The sequence below is a fragment of the Megalobrama amblycephala genome, linkage group LG1 (assembly GCF_018812025.1).
Source record: "Megalobrama amblycephala isolate DHTTF-2021 linkage group LG1, ASM1881202v1, whole genome shotgun sequence".
NCBI lineage: Eukaryota > Metazoa > Chordata > Actinopteri > Cypriniformes > Xenocyprididae > Megalobrama > Megalobrama amblycephala.
This window is the reverse complement of record NC_063044.1, coordinates 39564964-39587385: the sequence shown is the minus strand read 5'-3', so window position 1 is coordinate 39587385 and position 22422 is coordinate 39564964. Positions and strand designations below refer to the sequence as shown.

The window sequence follows — 22422 nt, the reverse complement described above, 5'->3', positions numbered from 1 at the left end:
AGATTTTCTGTGTCACTGATGACTGTTACAAAGAGCTGTTATTATGTAACGATCGTATCAATATTACTAAATGTGATTGGTAGGTTTTCATCAGACAGCTGAAACAACCAGTAGCTAGCATACACACACCTGTAGTTCTCGTTGTACATAGTTACTCACAATTCACCAGAGAGTTGCATCAGTAGTGATGAGAGAGTTTTCTTGTCAATAAAAAAGATTTCATTTGTTTAATACAAATTTCTTATATCCAAACTCTGGCTGCGTCGTGCCATATTGACTGAGAAGTATCAATTCGTAGGTGAATATGTTTAACAGATCCAGCTCTAAAACAATTTCTGGAGACAGAAACTAACCTTCGCAGTCCAAGCAGCTGTTTTGTCCCACGTTAAACAGCCTGAAGTCTCTCAGCTTCTCTTTGTGTCCAATTGGTGTCACTATAAACTGTTAAAGTTATTGTGTGCATGAGTTTGTTTTATGTCGTCGCAGATATCAAACTCAGGCTTTACTCTATTCTAAGGTGAGTAAAATTATGTGATACTCAATTTGACACTGTTTGTTAGAATCTTGCCTACTTTTTGTGTTTTGTCGTTTTAATACAAAGGAATAATTGAAGGTTTTCACCACCATTGCTGGTCAGTGCAGTTAACACGGATAACTCGAGGTGAATGAGTGTCACAAGTGTCATAACCTTAAGATTTATTCCTTATTTGGTCGCCCTGTGCACCTATAAACCACGCCCACTTTCTGATCATGCCCCATCGGACATGAATAAAAACCTGATAAAAACTAAAGCAACAGTATCTGTGTGCATTAGGACTTGAGCTGGAGCTGAAGAATACAGCTGACTCACAATGATTGACCTCTCATCTCTGTCTGTGACCTGGAGCCTGGTGGTTCTGGTCATAACTCTCCTGTTTATGTGAGTATTTAATAAAAGGTTAATGCAAACATTCGTATAGCTAGGTCTTATTCTGTGTTATAGTTCTGTTGTATATTACGGATGTCCTTGTTCACGAGAAGGAACGCTGTTTCTGTTATTAAAACTTGTGCGACCTCCGATCTCGCAATGCACCAGTCTCGCGCGCGCTCATTGATTTCTATACCATTGTGCAAAGAAAATATATTTCCCTATATATGAATGATCAATATATTAAATGATATAACGGTATATTTGAAAAATACAAAATTAGATATTGTGTAAATATATTACAATCTATTGAATAATGAGGAATTGCCGCTTTTCATATATTGAATCATAATGTATGTAATTTTGTATCCAGTAGGCTAATACGCTTCATTATGTATAGATGTATATGTGATCAGATACATGTGTAATATATTTTAGATACTCATGCATATATTGAGAAATGTTTTATGTAATACATTTCTTATATTTTATATTTGCATTATAAATGTTTTATATTTTCTAGCTAGCTAAAGCACACTTGCATGTACTAAAAAATTTAGCAAAGAGACTATCACTGTGCTGAAAAGAGCACAGCCAATATTTAATGGTTTTTGGCCAATGGTCTACCTAACCAAATGATGTACTCTTCAGCACAATGAAACAAAAACCCAAAAAAGACATACTACAAAACCTTTTAAATTCCAAAATAATAGAACATTAAACATTAAAGCATGCTGGGAACTAGACATCTGGGTAACACTTTAGAATACTGTATCGTACTTACTGCATAACTAATAAGGAATTACTGCAGAATTAATCGGTAGTTCTTCATTAACACTCAAGTAACTACTATTAACTACTAAGGAATATGTGTTAACTAATCAGTATGTCATAGCGTTTTTTAATTGTGTTAAGTAACTATTAGTTAATCAGTAACTAATCAATTCAGTCATGCCTCCTGAAGAACTACGATTAAGTAACTACTAATTCAGCTTCAGGAGGAATAACTATTAAGTAACTATTAATGAACTGTGAAACTCAGATTTATGCCTACTGTACTGATATATATATATATATATATATATATATATATATATATATATATATATATATATATATGCTCTGCAAATATTGTTAAACATTCGTTCATTTGCGCCACTGTATGTTTCTGTCGGTGGTTGCTATAATGTTGCACGTCTTGCATCACATGCAGGTCAAAGTTTGAGCGCACACATGTAATATCTGTGAGTTTTGTAATATCTCCCGTTTTGCAAGAGAAAAGGGACTGGGATTCCAACTGTCAGCGGAGAGGTACATCGCTCTCGCATTATAACAATGCGCTGGCGACACTTAAACAACACTGTAGATACCACATTAATGAACTGTAGAATTAGAAGAAATTTGTTTATTCATTTATGTTTTTTAAACGAATGGTGAATTCTTCGTGTTTTTCCTCGTGTTTTTCCGTGGATGGCGCTCTAGAGTGTTAATTTTTTTATTCAAGTGTTGTCTGCAACCAGAAAATCAGGATGGATCCGTGACCTGCCAATACCTCAGGTATGATTATGGCCTTGTATATATTTTTGTCTGTTTTTACTCAAGATATTTCACATTACTATTATAAAGTGATGCCAAATGAGCTCTGTATTTAAGGCAATGATCATTACCACATCATGCTCAAAGAATTACTTCAAACCCACTGATAATTAATAAAGAATTACCACAACATTCTCAAGGAACTACTAAGAACCTGGAACAGTATTCTAAAGTGAAAACAATGGGAACCCATTGATAATTAATAAATAATTACCACAACATTCTCAAGGAATTACTAAGAACCTGGAACAGTATTCTAAAGTGAAAATATCCTTGTGCATAAGTAATAAAGCCTAAAGTAGTACTAACATAAAAAAATGTAATTTTACTTTAAAAGATGACACATTTTAAGAACATTTACATTTATTGCAGTGTTAATAACATTTTCAAAAAAAAAAAAAAAAATTATATTTCCATACAACAAAACAATGAAAAAAGTGAACACTAAAACAAGAAAACAATACCAAAATTTTACATCAGATTACTAGGAACTTACCAAATATAACAACAGAAGACAGCAAATATGTGTATGCCTAAACTTCAACTTTCAGCCAATGGTTCTCTAATACATCTAATTCATGTTATTTTTTTCTGGCAAAGGTCAATAAGCATGCCATTCTTCTTTTTTTCCTCGATGATGCTTCGAAGTGGCTCCCTTGTGCACATTTCTTTGCACTGTTTGGCAAACTCTGACAGTTTCTGGCCTCTGTGGAACTTTTCACGCAATGTCTTGTAGGCTTCAGCATCACAATACTCCAGCTCTGCTATCGCTGCCGTATCCAACCGTTTTTCGATCCACCCCACACTTGTGGTACGACACATTGATGTCCTAAGACACGAAACGATCGGTATTTATATCATTATTTAACTCTAATACACCACTATGTCCAACTGCCTTCATCCTCCATGTTAATAAGGTCAAATTGCATTCTGATGACGGAAGTGATGTCGCGCGTACACTGTAAAAAATTTCCCTGTAAACAGCCGTTTTTTCAGCTACAGTAGATAACTGTAATTTAACAGTTAAATTACAGTACATTTACATTTACATTTATTTATTCATTTGGCAGACGCTTTTATCCAAAGCGACTTACAAGTGAGGAATACAATAAGCGAGTCGTCATGACGAGGCAAATAGACAAGAAGTGCTCATAATACAAATTATAGGCAGTGCTCAGATTATCCTAAACTACAATAGAGAGGAAGTGAAAGGATAGGTATAAGAATTTTTTTTTTTTTTTTTTTTTTTTTTTTTTTTTTTTTAAGATGAGGTTAAGTGCTCACGAAAGAGATGGGTTTTCAGCTGTCTTTTGAATATTGGCAGGGATTCCACATTCCGGATGAAGGCAGGAAGATCATTCCACCAGCAAGGGACAGTGAATGAGAATGTTCTGGAAAGTGATTTCGTGCCTCTCTGTGATGGTACCACAAGCCTTCGCTCCTTTAATGAGCGCAGGTTTCTGGTAGGAGTGTAGACTCGTAAGAGTGAGTGGAAGTAGGAGGGTACTGAGCCTGTGGTGGATCTGTAAGCAAGCGTCAACGCCTTGAATTTGATGCGAGCAGCAAGTGGTAGCTAGTGAAGAGAGATGAAGAGAGGCGTGACGTGGGCTCTTTTGGGCTCGTTGAAGACGAGACGTGCTGCTGCGTTCTGAATCATTTGTAGAGGCTTGATTGTGCATGATGGCAGTCCAGCCAGAAGAGCATTGCAGTAATCAAGCCTAGAAATGACCAGAGCCTGGACCAGAAGTTGTGTTGCATGTTCTGTTAGAAAGGGCCTGATTTTCCTGATGTTGTAAAGTGCAAATCTGCATGACCGAGCTGTCTTTGCAATGTGGTCTTTGAAGGTCAGTTGGTCATCAAGGATTACTCCAAGATTTCTGGCCGAATTTGATGGGGTAATTGAGGATGTGCCTAGCTGGATGCTGAAATCGTGATTTAGAGTAGGATTGGCAGGGAAGACGAGAAGCTCAGTCTTAGCCAGGTTGAGCTGTAGATGATGTTCTTTCATCCATGCCGAGATGTCCGCCAGACAGCTTGAGATTCGTGCAGCTACTGTTGGATCATCTGGTTGGAATGAAAGGAAGAGTTGTGTGTCATCAGCATAGCAATGGTAGGAGAAACCATGTGCCTGAATGATGGGACCAAGTGATGTAGTGTAAATGGAGAAGAGGAGGGGTCCAAGAACTGAACCCTGAGGAACACCCGTGGTCAGTTGATGAGCTTTGGATACCTCCCCTCTCCAGGCAACCCTGAAAGACCTTCCTGTGAGATAGGATTCAAACCAGAGAAGTGGAGTACCTGTGATGCCCAGTGACGAGAGGGTGGACAGGAGGATCTGATGATTCACTGTGTCAAAGGCAGCAGATAGATCGAGCAGAATGAGAACTGATGATTTGGAATTAGCTTTTGCAATCCGCAGGGATTCAGTGACCGACAGCAGTGCAGTCTCAGTCGAGTGGCCACTCTTGAAACCAGATTGATTGACATCCAATTGGTTGCTCTGTGAGAGGAAAGATGACACCTGGTTGAAAACAACTCGTTCAAGTGTTTTTCCTATGAATGGTAGGAGAGAAACAGGTCTGTAGCTGTCTACAAGAGACGTGTTTAATGTGGGTTTCTTAAGCAGTGGGGTTACCCGAGCCTGCTTGAATGTGTTAGGGAAAGTGCCAGTGTGGAGAGATGTGTTGATAATGTGTGTAAGTGCTGGTAAAAGTGTGGGAGCAATGGCTTGTAGAAGGTGTGAAGGGATGGGATCTAGAGGGCAGGTGGTGGGATGATTGGAGAGGAGAAGTTTGGATACTTCTGTCTCAGTGAGGGGGGAGAATGAAGAGAGGAGGTGTGTGGCTGTGTGTGTGGTTGGTCTGTGTTCCTGTGTGTGTGGAGCGGAGAACTGACTGCTGATGGTAGATGTTTTGTCAGTGAAAAATGTAGCAAAATTATCAGCAGTAAGGGATGAGGTGGGTGGTGATGGAGGGGGACAGAGGAGAGAGTTGAATGTTTTGAAAAGTGTACGTGTGTTTGAAACGCTGTTGATTTTGTTGTGGAAATAGGAGGATTTAGCAGCATGAATTTCAGCAGAAAAGGATGAGAGCAGAGACTGATAGCTACATAGGTCAAATTGGTCTTTTGATTTGTGCCACTTCCTCTCTGCAGCCCTGAGTTTGGTCCGATGTTCACGAAGAACATCAGATAACCAGGGATTAGAGCACGTGCAGGCCTGGATGACAGAGGACAGATACTATCTAGAGATGAAGTTAATGTGGAACATAAAGTGTCTGTTGCTGTATTCACATCCAGAGATGAGAATTGTGAGGGTGAGGGAAGGGAGGATGACACGACAGAGGAAAGATGAGAAGAAGAAAGAGAGTACTCTACTGTAGCTGAAAAAAACTGTATTTGGCTGTTAATTTCAAAAACGATAGTGCTCTGTATTTTTACAGTATCATGCTGGCAACCACAGCTGCCAGTAGATTACTGTTTTTTTACAGGGAAATTATTTTACATTGATAGCTGTTAAATTATATACTAGTCACAACCAAATCATTCAAATTTTAAATGCTATAATAACTCAGCATTACATGGGTAACAAAAAGGAATAAAGCCAAGTTAGTGTTTTTTTTTTATTCCGATAAAAATGTAAAAGTATTCAAGTAATATTCAGTGCATATAAAAAATAAACACCCATCAACAAATCTCACCAGGCCAGCACATTTTTCAGAAACCAACCTGCATGGGTGTGGGGTGTGTCAACTACACTTTTTAAATGAAGTCCCACTCAAAGTCCATAAGTCTCTTTAAGAGGTTTGACACTTTGGTGTTGACAGTTATGGTTTTCTTTTGCACTTTTTTCCCAGTTTTTTTGGATGTAACTTTTCCCCGTGCAGCCTTGGTCCCCTTTTCCGGATTTATTCCAACAAAACGTCTTTAAAATAATTTAATTTGTTAAAGGAACACACCAACTTTTTGGGACTTTAGCTTATTCACCGTATCCCCCAGAGTTAGATAAGTCCACACCATTCTCATCTCCGTGCGTGCCATAACTCTGTCTGACGCACCCACCGCTAGCCTAGCTTAGCACAAAGACTGGAGGTAAACGGCTCCATCTAGCCTACTGCTCAATAAGAGACAAAATAACGCCAACATTTTCCTATTTACATGTTGTGATGTGTATAGTTACATTGTGTACTAAGACCAACGGAAAATTAAAAGTTGTGATATTCTAGACCGATATGGCTAGGAACTATACTCTCATTTTTGTGTAATGATCAAGGAACTTTGAGCCGTCCCATGAGTGCAGCGGCGCAATAATATTACACAGCGCCTGAAATAGTCCCCAGCGCTCTCTGTGTAAGCAGGTTGTCACATTAGTTATGTTGACGGAAGTTAGCCTATTTTCAGGCGCTGTGTAATATCATTGTGCCGCATTGTTCCTTGATTATTACGCAGGAATGAGAGTATAGTTCCTAGCCATATCGGTCTAGAAAATCACAACTTTCCGTTTCCTGTTGGTCTTAGTGAGAATGGGGTGTATGGACTTATCTAACCCTGGGGGATACGATGAATAAGATAAAGTCCCAAAAACTCGATGTGTTCCTTTAACAATTTTAGTTAACATGAACTAAGAATGAACAATACTTCTACAGCATGTATTAATCTTAATTATTTTCAATATTTGCATTATTGTTGTTAAAATCAAAAGGGTGTATATGTTAACATTAGTTAATGCACTGAACTAACATAATCAATGAACTATATTAAATACTGTAACAAATGTATAACTCTTTGTTAGTTCATGTTAGTTAAAGCATTCACAAATGTTTCCAAATGATATATTATTGTATTGTGATACTATGGCCTTTTGAGAGAACAAAGTTAGGTAAATTATATAATTATTTTAGGTGGAACTATTTCTTAAAGGGTTAGTTCATTCAAAAATAAAATTTCTGTCATTAATTACTCACCCGTAAGACCTTTGTTCATCTTCGGAACACAAATTAAGATATTTTTCCTGTGTAAACATCACATGCATGTATGTCTGCTCACGTGTTCAGCTTCGGCCAATACTGTGTTGGCATTCCGATGTAAACAAGGAATCCTGCACTGAGTTCACTACGTATGACAACAGTTCATATTGTTAAATAAAGTCAATATTTTTTTTGCTTTGCTTTTTTGGTGCACAAAAAATTATTGTCACAAATTTAAGGTTGAACTACTGCAGTAACGTTGACAATTTTTACTACAATTTGAATACACTTTTTGGGCTTCCAAAACTTGGACAAATGTAATGCCATTACAATGCTGGAAGAAGCCAGGATCTTATTTAAAATAACTCAGATTTTGTTTGGCTGAAAGAAAAATGTCATATTCACCTAGGTTGGCTTGAGGCCGAGTAAATCATGAGATGATCAATTTAATTGTTGGGTGAACTATTCCTTTAAGTCACCAAACTAATACTAACATATTAATTAATAATAAATAATATGAGTGCAAATTTACCTTTGAAGGAATTCCAGTGTGGATGCTGCTTCCTCCTGGTACTGCAAATTAAGGATATAATACAGAGAGAACAATGCAGCAAGTCCAGTGAGAAAAGTTGGCTGCACACCCTCGCAGATTATGCAGCCTTCCAGGCTGATCATCCACCGTTTCATCCATTGCCCCGGATTTTCACCTACACCATAAAGGAATGGATAGAACAATGTTTATTCTATGATCTCTAGAAAGTGTAGAAAAGGCAGTGAGAAAATTCTTTCATAACCTAACAATGTCTTTGAATGGTAAGTGACATTGCTGACCCATAGACAAATTCTGTCATTAATTCCTCACCCTCGTATCGTTCCACACCCGTAAGACCTTTGTTCATCTTCAGAACACAAATTAAGATATTTTTTATGAAATCTGAGAGCTCTCAGTCAAAAGTATCTTAATTTGTGTTCTGAAGATGAACAAAGGTCTTACGGGCTTGGAACAACATGAGGGTGAGGAATTAATGACAGAATTCAAATTTTTGGGTGAACTATCCCTTTAATGGCAGGCCATCTTTCAAGATGGAAAAAAAGGTTAAACACAATAAATTGTATAGTGATAAAAAAAAAAAAATGAGGTTTATATAGGTGAACTAAATTCTCAAACTAAGAATAAGACTTGGCTTAGTATATATTGCACATGGAAAAGACAGTTATTATTAACACTACACACAGTTTTAAATTGAACAGACACTGAACTGTTTAGTTGAATGTTTTTTTTTAACATAATTAGAAACTTGTAAACTACATAAAAGAGGGTGTATGTTTATTACATTAGAAAAAAAAAGACAAAATATCATCTTAACAAAAGCAGGGGTGTGCAAAAGATTGTGTGAATGTCTGTTTTCCAGGTAGCCACAGAAGAGTGAATAATTATGTGGTTGATTGATTGTGTGTCTGTAAGCTATGGGTGTATTCTGCATGCTACTGGAAACATGCATGTGAATTTGCATGTGCTTCATAAATGCACAGATAACACTGCATGTGTTACATGTGTGCATAAAGTTTGCAAAAGTACATAACTCTGATTTTACTAAATCAGGAATACATGTAAATCAATTTAAAAGCTCCTATAAAAGAAAATCAAACTTTTGCAATATTACCTGTTTATACTACAGCTGTTCAAGGCAGTAGTTCCCGGCATCTTGAGGATTTGACCGCATTACAGTTCCATATCACTTCGCCAAACGATTTCAGTTATCTCAAAGGTCCTTAGAGCCTAAAAACCGCAAAAGAACAAAACCCCACAAAGAAATTGATCAAGCAAATAAATATAACAAACAAGAGGATAAAAATGAAAAACCTTTTCCATGTTTTATTGTCTAACGCATACTCTCATTCTCCTGCTCTTTATCACATACAAACGCACACACATATAGTGCAGACGCACATAGACTTAAAAATACACTGAAACTTTATCAAATAATTTTGCTATTAAAAAGCACTGTGACATTTTTCAGATGTGATGTAATAACGTAAGTTGTAAAATGGCGATCTGAATTAGCAACGGAGGACTGGAATGAGATGTGTAATAAATAATTACATACAATATCGTTTTAAGAACAAAAACCTGAAAATGTCTTGAAATACAACATCTGAACAATATCTTGAGGTGTGGTGACCGAGGAGGAATAACGTTACTGACGACGGGCCGCTTCGAGTCGTGGCTGCATTACAATCTCGGATAGGCCCATGCATTGTTTTTTCTAATAATTCAGCGGCCCGTCGTCAGTTATTCCAAAACCTAACGTTAAAATCGGAGTTTGGAGAACACGAACTACTGAAAAGCCTCACCGTTGATAACTGTCTATCGGTCTCTTTTACAGTCGTCTGTCTTTCAGTAACACGCGATTCGCGCCAACAGCCAAAAATATCTCAAGAGCCACGAAAAAGGCGATTTTACATGTTGAGTGCAACATAATAAAAGTACAACAAAGAAATAATCTTACCTTGAACAGTTTCCTTCTTAAGAGATTCCGTTGGTTGACCGCAGCACTTCAGCAGTAGTTTGAATGTGGCTCGTTGAAGATGCTCCGCCCCCATGTGCTGTTTTTTACAGTATTAGGCCGTTTTTCTCAGGAACAAACCTTTTTACTGTTAAGTGCTGTAAATTTACTGCAAGTAATTAATTTACCGACCATTACCTGTAAATTTACAGGATTTAACTGTTTATTGAAATTACGGTATTTTACTGTTGGAAATTGGCTGTAAATTTACAGCAATTTTTTACAGTGTAGACTTCAACGTGTGCTAGAGATCACTTCCGTCATGGTAGGATGAAGGCAGTTGGACATAGTGGTGTATTAGAGTTAAATAATGATATAAATACCGTTCGGTTTCTCACAAAAACCGATCAATTCGTGTCTTAGGACATCAATGTGTCGTACCACAAGTGTGGGGTGGATCGAAAAACGGTTGTGGATACAGCAGCGATAGCAGAGCTGGAGTATTGTGATGCTGAAGCCTACAAGACATTGCGTGAAAAGTTCCACAGAGGCCAGAAACTGTCAGAGTTTGCCAAACAGTGCAAAGAAATGTGCACAAGGGAGCCACTTCGAAGCATCATCGAGGAAAAAAAGAAGAATGGCATGCTTATTGACCTTTGCCAGAAAAAAATAACATGAATTAGATGTATTAGAGAACCATTGGCTGAAAGTTGAAGTTTAGGCATACACACAGTGGCGTACCGCATGTCTGTGAGGCCCCCCCGCAAATAATGAGATGAGGCCCCTCCCACGAGCAGTGATGTCATGTGTTAAAATCTGTTGTGCACCTGAGTCCGTCTCCCCCCCAGTTCACAAAAACTGATTTAACAGTGAATCATGTGGTGAATTATCATTGCATTGATTAATTTGGTGTTATTATTGAATAATATTATTTATGCTATATAATGTTTAGTGATTTTGATATCGCAGACTAAAATCCAGGCAGGAATAAATATTTAAGCTAATTTCGCGGGTCCGATTTTAGTTACTTTAGAAATAGCAGGAGGATCCTTCACAGCAATAATTCACAAACATCAGTTATAGCCCCCGAGGAACAAATTTTATTTAACAGTAAGCTCAATAAAGTAAATGTAATGGCCAACACATCTCAGTTTAAACACTGGCCTATAAGCATCGCAAATTGTAGAGAAGAAATTATACAAGAAAATTTCATGCCTCGCAGTAAAAAAAAAAAAGAATAGTAAAAGAACTAGGAGAAAAAACTTTAAAAGAACAACTCTATCAGTTATAGGCCTATGCTCTATTCTATATATCAGCTATATGCTGTATTTTGAGAAAAACTAACTTTATATACATCTTAAAATACCAACTTTTGAGGATTAACTTGTTTATTCTTTTTATCAACTGACTACCACACACAAAAAAGCAAACACTCTACCGAATTAAGAAAGATTCTCGCAGAGAAAGCTGAAAGCGCACCCTGTTTTGTATTTATTTTATTTTACAAAAATACAAGGTTTTGTTGTTATTGTGAGTGTATCAGTACATAAATAAAAGTAGACCATTTGTAGTTTTGCACTAATCTAAAGTCTATTTTAAGTTGTTTCAGCTGTCATGAGGAAACAATCCATCAGAGCGCGCCGGCGCGTTCGTCGACCAGAGGGATAAAAATGTAGCCAATTAAGTTTCACATTTATATTTAAATATTGAGCTATAGCCTTATATTTTTTTTTTTTAAATTTCACCTATTATGAAAAGTGAATAGCCTAGCATGATGGATGCGCAATGTCGGGAGACATGCAGCGGGTCAGACATGAGTTTGCCCGCTTCATTAAGTTTTGTTTTATAGTAAGTCTTTCTTTAAAGTGAATTTCGTTGTGTAGAAATTGTATCTTAATTTCAATCAATGTTTCATCAACCAATTGCCTATATTTAATAATTAGGAAGAAAACCAAAACGTCGGGTGTGGAATGGATTGAAGTGCGTAACAAACGAACTTTCCGCGGCCTTTGAATAAGCAATAGACGTATTTCTGTTTTTATTAAATTTCTTAAATACATGTCTTTATTACTTAATTAATTGATAAGATATTTTTGGTCTAACAATATATTTTAGCTGGTCTAAATTTTAAGTTAGACACAAATTTGCATAGGCCAATACAAGGTTCCCTTCTAGACAAGCGCGTAAAATTGCTGTTTCGGCCGCAAATTTTAGATCGGTGCATCAAATGATAAAGGCCTGAACTAAATTCATGTATTTAAATAAAAGAATAAAGAAATAACTAGACTTATTGGCTAGGCTACATTTGTAGAAGAACTTCAGACATTCCGGTAGCTGAGCAGAGCTGGCTCTGCTTTAATCTTTAGTCATTTGAGTTCAGTTCTAAAAAAAGCAAAGGCTATGTAGCAAATAGGTGAATCTGCCGGGGCCCATCATAGGGTGGGGGCCCCCACGCACCGCGGGGGCTGCGGGGGTGTCCCGTACGCCCCTGCATACACATATTTGCTGTCTTTGCGTTGTTATATTTGGTAAGTTCCTAGTAATCTGATGTAAAATTTTGGTATTGTTTTCTTGTTTTAGTGTTCACTTTTTTCATTGTTTTGTTGTATGGAAATATAATTTTTTTTTGTTGAAAATGTTATTAACACTGCAATAAATGTAAATGTTCTTAAAATGTGTCATCTTTTAAAGTAAAATTACATTTTTTTTATGTTAGTACTACTTTAGGCTTTATTACTTATGCACAAGGATATTTTCACTTTAGAATACTGTTCCAGGTTCTTAGTAATTCCTTGAGAATGTTGTGGTAATTCTTTATTAATTATCAGTGGGTTTGAAGTAATTCTTTGAGCATGATGTGGTAATGATCATTGCCTTAAATACAGAACTCATTTGGCATCACTTTATAATAGTAATGTGAAATATCTTGAGTAAAAACAGACACAAAATATATATAAGGCCATAATCATACCTGAGGTATTGGCAGGTCACGGATCCATCCTGATTTTCTGGTTGCAGACAACACTTGAATAAAAAAAATTAACACTCTAGAGCGCCATCCACGGAAAAACACGAGGAAAAACACGAAGAATTCACCATTCGTTTAAAAAACATAAATGAATAAACAAATTTCTTCTAATTCTACAGTTCATTAATGTGGTACTGTATCTACAGTGTTGTTTAAGTGTCGCCAGCGCATTGTTATAATGCGAGAGCGATGTACCTCTCCGCTGACAGTTGGAATCCCAGTCCCTTTTCTCTTGCAAAACGGGAGATATTACAAAACTCACAGATATTACATGTGTGCGCTCAAACTTTGACCTGCATGTGATGCAAGACGTGCAACATTATAGCACCCACCGACAGAAACATACAGTGGCGCAAATGAACGAATGTTTAACAATATTTGCAGAGCATATATATATATATATATATATATATATATATATATATATATATATATATATATCAGTACAGTAGGCATAAATCTAAGTAAATCAACTAACATTAGTAGTAAAGAAGAAAGGGCCATAACCTGATACTGAGTTTCACAGTTCATTAATAGTTACTTAATTTATTCCTCCTGAAGCTGTATTAGTAGTTACTTAATCGTAGTTCTTCAGGAGGCATGACTGAATTGATTAGTTACTGATTAACTAATAGTTACTTAACACAATTAAAAAATGCTATGACATACTGATTAGTTAACACATATTCCTTAGTAGTTAATAGTAGTTACTTGAGTGTTAATGAAGAACTACCGATTAATTCTGCAGTAATTCCTTATTAGTTATGCAGTAAGTACGATACAGTATTCTAAAGTGTTACCGACATCTGTTGTAACCACTGATTGATTCCATGAATGTGTGTATATGCTTACATGCATTCGCATTTATATGGGGACATGTATGTGTAACATACGTACACAATAAAGTATGAAACTTTATGAGTATTGCATGTAATGCTACTTTTGTCTTCATTTCTAAATATTTCATAGGCCCTATGTATCAGTATATACAGTAGCCATACATGGTCAATGCATATATTGCAGTGTATTGAAAAATATAAACATTAGATTCCCATATATGGAAATGTACTATGTTATTTATCGCATTATATTTTTGTTCCGTAAGGGTAAACTATGAGCTGAGCAGATTTGAGCTTTATTCAGATTTACTGAATATAAAGTGTTTGTCATTGTATTAAAGTTGCAATAGGCGATTCTCTACAGAAACATTTTTTGTTATGCTGGTTGAAAGTCTAGTTAAGCTAGACTAACTTAGCTAAGCTGAAGCTAGCTAGGTAGCACATAAAAATGTGATAGTACTGTACAATTATAATCGAATATGGAACGATTAAATTTACAGAACCTTCATAAGTTTAATAATAAACAGGTAAAAACACTGCTTGTGCGCATTCTTTATTCATCATTTTGTAGTAGTAGAGTTAAAAAGTCTTGCTGAATCTTTTGTAGAAATGGTAGATCACCATCTTGCTGCAATCAAAATGACTTGAACTCATTTGTTGTCATAATTATGATTTGTCATCTTGTAAATGACTTCAACGTGCCACAAAATCACTTGAATGTTATATTTACAGAGCTGCATTTCATTTTAGTTTTCATCTTAAAGGTGCCCAAGAATGCTTTTTCACAAGATGTAATATAAGTCTAAGGTGTCTCCTGAATGTGTCTGTGAAGTTTCAGCTCAAAATACCCCATAGATTTTTTTAAATTAATTTTTTTAACTTCCTATTTTGTGGCATCATTAACTATGCACTGATTTTTTCAGCGCGCCGCCCCTTTAATTCGCGTGCTCCCTGCCACACGAGCTCTCGATTATATTACAGCACATTTACAAAGTTCACACAGCTAATATAACCCTCAAATGGATCTTTACAAGATGTTCGTCATGCATGCTGTATGCATGCTTTGAATTATGTGAGTAAAGTATTTATTTTGATGTTTATATTTGATTCTCTATGAGTTTGATAGTGCTCCATGGCTAATGCTACACTGTTGGAGAGATTTATAAAGAATGAAGTTGTGTTTATGAATTATACAGACTGCAAGTGTTTAAAAATGAAAATAGCGACGGCTCTTGTCTCCGTGAATACAGTAAGAAACGATGGTAACTTTAACCACATTTAACAGTACATTAGCAACATGCTAACAAAACATTTAGATAGACAATTTACAAATATCACTAAAAATATCATGATATCATGGATCATGTCAGTTATTATCGCTCCATCTGCCATTTTTCGCTATTGTTCTTGCTTGCTTACCTAGTTTGTTGATTCACCTGTGCAGATCCAGACGTTACTGGCTGCCCTTGTCTAATGCCTTTCATAATGTTGGGATCATGGGCTGGCATATGCAAATATTGGGGCGTACACCCCGACTGTTACGTAACAGTCAGTGTTATGTTGAGATCCACGTGTTTTCTGGAAGTCTTTTAAACAAATGAGATTTACATAAGAAAGAGAAAGCAATGGAGTTTGAAACTCACTGTATGTCTTTTCCATGTACTGAACTCTTGTTATTTAACTATGCCGAGGTAAATTCAAATTTTGAATCTAGGGCACCTTAAAGTATTTTGTGTTAAATTGTTTGTTGAAAAGTGTCTTAAAGTCTTCTGCTGTAATGTGTAGTTGGAATTTATAGCAGCGATAGCTCAGCCTCAGATGATTTTATACAGCTTTAGAACAACATATTAATTGAAAGACTATGGAGTATGTACTTCAGCATACAACAGAAATCTAAATGTGGTTAAAATGTTGATAACCGTTTAAAAAAAAAAAAAGAAAGAAAGAAAAGCTGAAATGCTTCCTTCTTGTCCCAGGTTGAGGGTTAAAAAAAATCTGGTCACCCAAATCTATATCTATATCTATAACTTGTCTCATTTTAATTAGTATTTGTTTGAAGTTTGTTTGATAACTGTGTAATTTATCACACTGTAGTTACGGTGTTTGGCCACATGGATTTTTCAAAAAACTGGGAATTCCAGGACCAAGACCTTGGCCTTTCATTGGCACACTTCTCTCATACTCTAAAGTGAGTAATTCAATATGTAACTGCTTTAGAATAATATAGGAATGTGTATTCAAATAATATTGGAGCAATAAGACGCCATTTCATCGATTAATTGTCTATGCAAATGTATTTTAGGGTTTGTGTAATTTTGATATGGAGTGTGCTAAGAAGTATGGAAAAGTTTGGGGGTGAGTCTCAGTTATACATTTACTCTGTTGAAAGAATGTGTTAACCTTAACATCAGATTGATAATACTTATTCTTATTTTTATATAATATTTGTCATTCCAGCTATATATATATATATATCTATACAGTAATTTGACTCAATAAATGACATCTATTCAAATTTTAATATAAATGAAGAAACTACAAACTAATTGTAGAAACTACTACATCATATACTATTTTACAATTTTCTTGCATCACCGTGAATACAAACTGATCAATATTCCTTTCATTGCTCAGGATTTATGATGGAAGACTCCCAATACTAATGGTCACTGACCTGGAAATTATCAAAGCCGTTTTGGTGAAAGAATGTTATTCTAACTTCACTAACAGAAGGGTAAGCTCACAAACACAATTTTGCACAATAAAAGTGTTGTGGCAGTTCAAAGACGGTTGAAGATCTAGTAAAGGTCAAAATTTTCTACAGATTACAAAAGTAGACCTGGCTGGCCCCTTTGGTGATGGTATTATTATGGTTAGAGATGAGAAATGGAAGAGAATCCGCAGTTCACTCTCCCCGTATTTCACAAGCGGACGACTGAAGGAGGTATAGTACAGGCCCATAATATGAGCATTATTATATTGGTGGTATAGAGATGAGGCAAAGCCCAATTCATTATATATATATATATTACTTGTTGCTCACATGACATTTGTGTAACTAACACTTATTTCTAAATATGTTTCAGATATTTCCCATAGCTGTGACACATGCAGATCGTTTTATTAAAAACATGCAAAAGCGAGACCACAAGCAGCCAGTTAAAATAAAAGAGTATGTTACATCTGTCTTTAAATAAAGTGCATAATTGTCATTGTCAGGTATAATAATTTTTTGTAGTTGTTTTGTGTATAAATGAAAACCACATGTAATGATGTGTAAATGATCTCTAATATATTTTAATAAGAAAACAACACTATTTTTATTCCAGAGTTTTTGCTCCATTCAGTTTGGATGTCGTCACCAGCTCCTCCTTTAGCGTTGACATCGACTCCATAAACAACCCGGATGATCCTTTTGTTATTAACATCAAGAAGTTTTTCCAGTTCAATATCTTCAGTCCTCTCTTTCTGCTAATACGTATGTCATTGTTTGTATAATAATCATGGAAAATGAAAAGAGCTAATGACGAGAGAAACAAATAATGAATGAATTTTCTTTTTTCAGTTGTGTTTCCCTCTTTTGCAATTCTTTTGAGCAAACTGGGTATAACTCTTTTTTCGAAGTCGTCTATGGATTTTTTCTACAGTGTCCTGAGAAAGATTAAGGACGAGCACAACAAGGAATCAGATGTATGTCAGTATTTCACTTTCAACTACACTCTTAAAATTAAAGGTTTCATTAGGGTGTTATTGGGTTCATTGGGTGTTCCTTTCAGTGAACAGTTCTTAAAAGAACTAATTTTTTCTTTGCATTAATAACATTTTTAAAAATCTAAAAAACTTTTTCCACTATAAAAAACCTTTTGTGCAGTGGAAATGAATGAATTCTATGAATCGCAGTCAAGAACCTTTATTTTTAGGAGTATACAGTCACTCTCTCACTGTTGTTTAGATTTGGCAGTGATGGTGATGCCGCTGTGTTTTTAATCAGGGTCGAGTAGATTTTCTCAAGCTCATGATCCAGAATCAAATACCTGATGATCAAGCTAAGGACGATACAAGTGAACAACCAGTAAAAGGTTTGAGAGGCAGCGCAGAATTGACTCATTCAAATGCACATGACCATCAGAGATGTGACATGTTTTCAAATATGCTGTCTTGTGAATCTGACAGGACTAACAGACCATGAGATTCTCTCCCAGTCCTTTGTTTTCATCCTCGGAGGTTATGAGAGTACAAGCACCACTCTCACTTTCCTCCTCTATAATCTTGTGACTAATCCAGACTCCCTGGAAAAGCTGGTTGAGGAGATTGACACAAACTTCCCTCCTGATGTGAGTGCACCGGCTTCTGCTCTGTTCACAGATTTTGTGTAAAGCAGGGGTTCTCAGCTCTGGCCCTCGAGGTCCACTTTCCTTCAGAGTTTTGCTCCAACACTTATCAAACACCTGAACAAGTTAATCAGTGTTGGAGGTAAACTCTGCTGGGAAGTGGACCTCGAGGGCCAGAGTTGAGAACCCCTGGTGTAAAGAAACTATTTTAAAGCAGTTTTAGAGTTTGGAGTTCAATTGTTTTACTTAAGGAACAGGAATTAGGTTTAAAACAAAGCCATAATATGCATCGTACATGTCTTGTTTTTTTGTTTTTCAGACTCCCATCACATACGATGCATTGATGAAAATGGATTACTTGGAAATGGCCATCAACGAATCAATGCGTCTCCTTCCCACTGCCCCACGTTTAGAAAGGGTCTGTAAGAAGACTGTGGAGATCAATGGTGTGACAATACCAAAAGACACTCTGGTTGGAATTCCTTCATATGTTTTATGCCGTGACCCGCAGCTCTGGGATTCTCCTGATGAGTTCAGACCGGAGAGGTGATTTGATTCATCTTTCAGACAGTAGTTATGTTTCCCCCAAAAGCTGCAAACTTAAAACATTTGCAAATTACATCCCAAGAGAACAAATTTGTCACTTCCTGGGAAATTGCCGCAAAATATGTGTATGTAATAAAAATGGAAGTTGCAGCAATCAGGGAAGCCACTGTGGCTCTTTTTTCCTTCATCATAAATGGCTTGGGTCTCAGAGCCGGCAGATGAAATGCAGTAAATGCTGTTATCTTATGTTTGAATGCTGGTGTTTGGGAATGCAATCGCGCAAGACATTTCTGGGAAGGAATTAAATCAAATCATTCTTATGATCGATGTTGGCCCATGCATTTCAGAGTGATCAAACCAACATTTGAGATGCTGTGCAATGAAATTGCTGTGCTGGTTAGTCCAGACATTGTTGCAAATGTCACGCTGCGACTGCAGCTCGTGCAGGGCTCACCTGCCCATACCAGACGAGCACACCGAGTGCATCTCCTGCCTGGGTCACGCCCACACCGAGGCGGCACTCCTGGACTCCAGCTGCCCACACTGCGAGAAGTTAACCTCGTAGTGCTGCGTGCACGGATCGCACTCTTCAGCAACTCGCCCACTCCCTCATCTCCTTCCCCTCTCGAGCTGAGGTGAAAGAAAAAGCGTAGCAATCAAGCTGAGGAGCGTGGCAGAAGCAAGCCCACGTTGGCCCACTGCCTGCATGCCTCGCTCTCCCCTCAATGTGGCGAGTCCCCTGTGCTCCTCACCCATAAAGATCAGCACCCCTCATCTGGTGCGAGTGGCATGGTCCTATTCTCACTTAGACAGTGTCTCTGGCTGCCTGTGAGTGCAAAGAGTGGGTGAACTCTGGCGACGATTCCGCCCCTCTGCTGCCTAAACAGAATGATGACATGAGGCCCCGTATAGACTCAGAGCTGATGGGAGTCCTCACTAAAGCCATAGCTTGGATTGATTGGCTCTAGAAGAGCCCCCATGAAGCCGGCTCGATTAAATGGTTCCTGCAGCCAGTGCCGCAAGCAGGCCCCTCACCAGCGTCCAGCCCCATTCTTCCCAGAGGTCCACCAAGAGTTCACTAAGACGTGGCACGCCCCCTACTCGGCACACGTCAACTCTTCTTCTTCGGCCGCACTCCACGGTTGACGTGCCAAAGAAAAGGGGTACACAAAGTCCCATCCGAACACTACCCTTATCAAAAGCGTCAAGGCCTCACCCCAAGATAGTGCTGGACCCCGTGCAGCCGAAGCAGTCCTTATGCCTCAGGACGAAGGAGAAGAGGGTTAAGTCCCGTCAAGGCTGGACCACCCTCAAAGCATGCCTGTCTTCCAGTCCCCTCTTCAGTCCAGGATGCTGGAGAGGAGACGATGTGTTTGTTGTCGGTTCTGGGCTCGCCACATCAGTTTCCACATCCAAAACCCTTCTCACTGTTATAGCGAACCAAACAAAATTATTACATTCTCATGAAAAGAGCATTCTTCCTCCTCTCAATGCTTTAACAGGTGCCGTTCTCCCGCTTCAGTGCGAGAAGCAGCCTTTAGTACTTCAACCATTTTCCACTTGACTGCGGACATAGGAGGCCATCACCGGAGGGTCGAGCTAGATTTTGGGGATAATAGAACAAGGCTACTTGCTCCAATTCGCTCGCTGACCACCCTGCTTCATGGGTGTGATTCACACTTCGGTCTCAGACGATAATTCTCATGACCCCAGAAGCAATGCAAGTGAACTGTATCGAAAGGGAACATTTATGGTTACTCGCATAACCCTGGTTCCCTGAGATAACAGGAACAAGCATTCCATAGCTTGCCGTGCTGCTACGCCTCACATCGAGTCATGCTAGCCGCTCATCAGTTGAAAGATTCGGACGATATGGCATTACTGCATGACTTGAATATGCAGTCAACCCCACCCTTTCTGGTGAGCTGAAATGCCATTTGTCTGTGCAGTTGTATAGATGTGAACCAATCAGGGTTCAGGATTCAGAGAAAACTAAGTTTTCCCATAAGCGTCAGCAAACTTATCTCGGGGAACCAGGGTTACGTGAGTAACCGTAAACATTATCTAAACACATCTACTGTTGAGGCAAAGTCACATGAGTTTTTTTGTTGTTGTTGTTGTTGTTGTTGTTGTGCAGAGGAATTTATTTGATAAATGTGTTTCCATCGTAGTTTATGCGCATGTCTTCTTATTGAATAAAGAATTAACCAATTCAATTGAGCACGTTCTTATGGACATTTTTAGAATTTATCCGCATCTTAGCTTTGCCAAAATGCAATATCCAAAAATATAAATGGGTATAATTGTATATAAATAGGTGGATGGAAACTAAGCTACTGATGTTTTCTGAACATTTCCTTCAGTTTTTCTCACATTTGAATCTTTTTGCATGTGATTCATGCAGTTTGAGACATTTTCATTGAAGCAAAAATTGCTCAACTTTTTGCATCTCTGTATTTCTCTGCAGGTTCAGCCCAGAGAATAAATCAGAGGTTAACCAGTACGCTTTCATGCCTTTTGGACTCGGGCCTCGAAATTGCATTGGAATGAGATTTGCCCTAATGCTCATGAAACTGCTTGTTGTGAAGCTTCTTCAGAACTTCACTGTGGAAACCTGTAAAGAGACACAGGTTGGTACTTTGACCGTCATCATAAAGAGACAATCAGGAATACATGGCAGACTGTGCTTTGCCTCTTGATTAAACACAAAGTTATAAATGCACTATTCTTAATTTTCTTATTTTCAGATCCCTCTGGAGCTGAATGTTATTTTTCAGCCGAAGGTTCCCATCACACTGAAGTTTACTCCAAGATCTCACAAGGAAAAACAATAAATAAAATACTGATCATTTCAACATAATTATGTAGAAGATGTTATACAAGTTAATCAGTATAAGAAAAACTGCATACAGTATAGTTTCATTTTAAAATATCACATATATCTCTTGTCCTTTCTTTTTTTTTCTTTTTTTTTTTTTTTTACACTCTTTTAGATTTGCTCATGGTTTGCTGGGCCTTGAGCTCTTCCTGATTCATTCATGTTTTATACAGTTTGGAATGTAAAAATAATACATTTTATTAAAAAGAATTATAATTGTACACATTTAACAAAATATAAGCAATAAATGCAATGCAACTTGTTGTATCTGTAAATGACAAGTGTTCATTTGTTAATCAATCACTATAGAAAAGATAGGATGTAGGGATTTTAGTTTTGAGACAGAATTCACAGAAAAAAGAAAAAAAAAAAAAAAACACACACTTTAAGATTTTAAGAGGGCTTGAACTAGAAACCATCTAGAGAAAACACATTTATGTAAGTGGACTTTTGGCATGACAGTTCTCCTGTGTGACAACTAGCCCTGGTCTCATACTGTATATAGGCTAATATTGGGTATTGGGTATGCTTAAATTATCATATATGATATGATGTATGCTAACTCCATAACACAAATTGTAAACAATTGTTCTGGGCCTGTATGTATAAAACTTCTCAGAAATGCTCTTAAGAGTAGTCTTTGACTTAAGTGTCAAAACATTCTTAGTAAAAAGTAGGACTTTTATAAAGAAGCTAAAAGCAACTTTTAGTAAAGTCTAAGACTGATTCTAAAGTGCTGACTTAAAAGGGTTAGTTCACCCAAAAATGAAAATTCTGTCATTAATGACTCACCCTCATGTCGTTCCACACCTGATTCATCTTCAGA

General features: G+C 37.3%; 1 protein-coding gene and 1 long non-coding RNA gene across 2 annotated transcripts; one reads left to right on the top strand and one right to left on the bottom strand.

Moving 5' to 3' along the window:
* The first annotated feature begins 808 nt into the window (after positions 1-808).
* Positions 809-21871, top strand: LOC125269683 (cytochrome P450 3A40-like). Its single transcript, XM_048192632.1, has 13 exons — positions 809-919; positions 15936-16029; positions 16144-16196; positions 16476-16575; positions 16666-16785; positions 16928-17013; positions 17171-17319; positions 17407-17531; positions 17833-17920; positions 18015-18175; positions 18492-18718; positions 21186-21348; positions 21466-21871. Exons 1-13 carry the CDS (start codon positions 852-854, stop codon positions 21550-21552), a joined length of 1521 nt encoding a protein of 506 aa, XP_048048589.1. The 5' UTR covers positions 809-851; the 3' UTR covers positions 21553-21871.
* LOC125269695 lies at positions 4539-13342 on the bottom strand. The gene is made up of 7 exons (XR_007185181.1): positions 13198-13342; positions 9978-12998; positions 9132-9247; positions 8000-8174; positions 7465-7612; positions 4802-6425; positions 4539-4567 (listed from the first exon to the last, which is right to left on the bottom strand). It is a non-coding gene; the product is annotated as an uncharacterized LOC125269695 (long non-coding RNA).
* Positions 21872-22422: the final 551 nt, after the last annotated feature.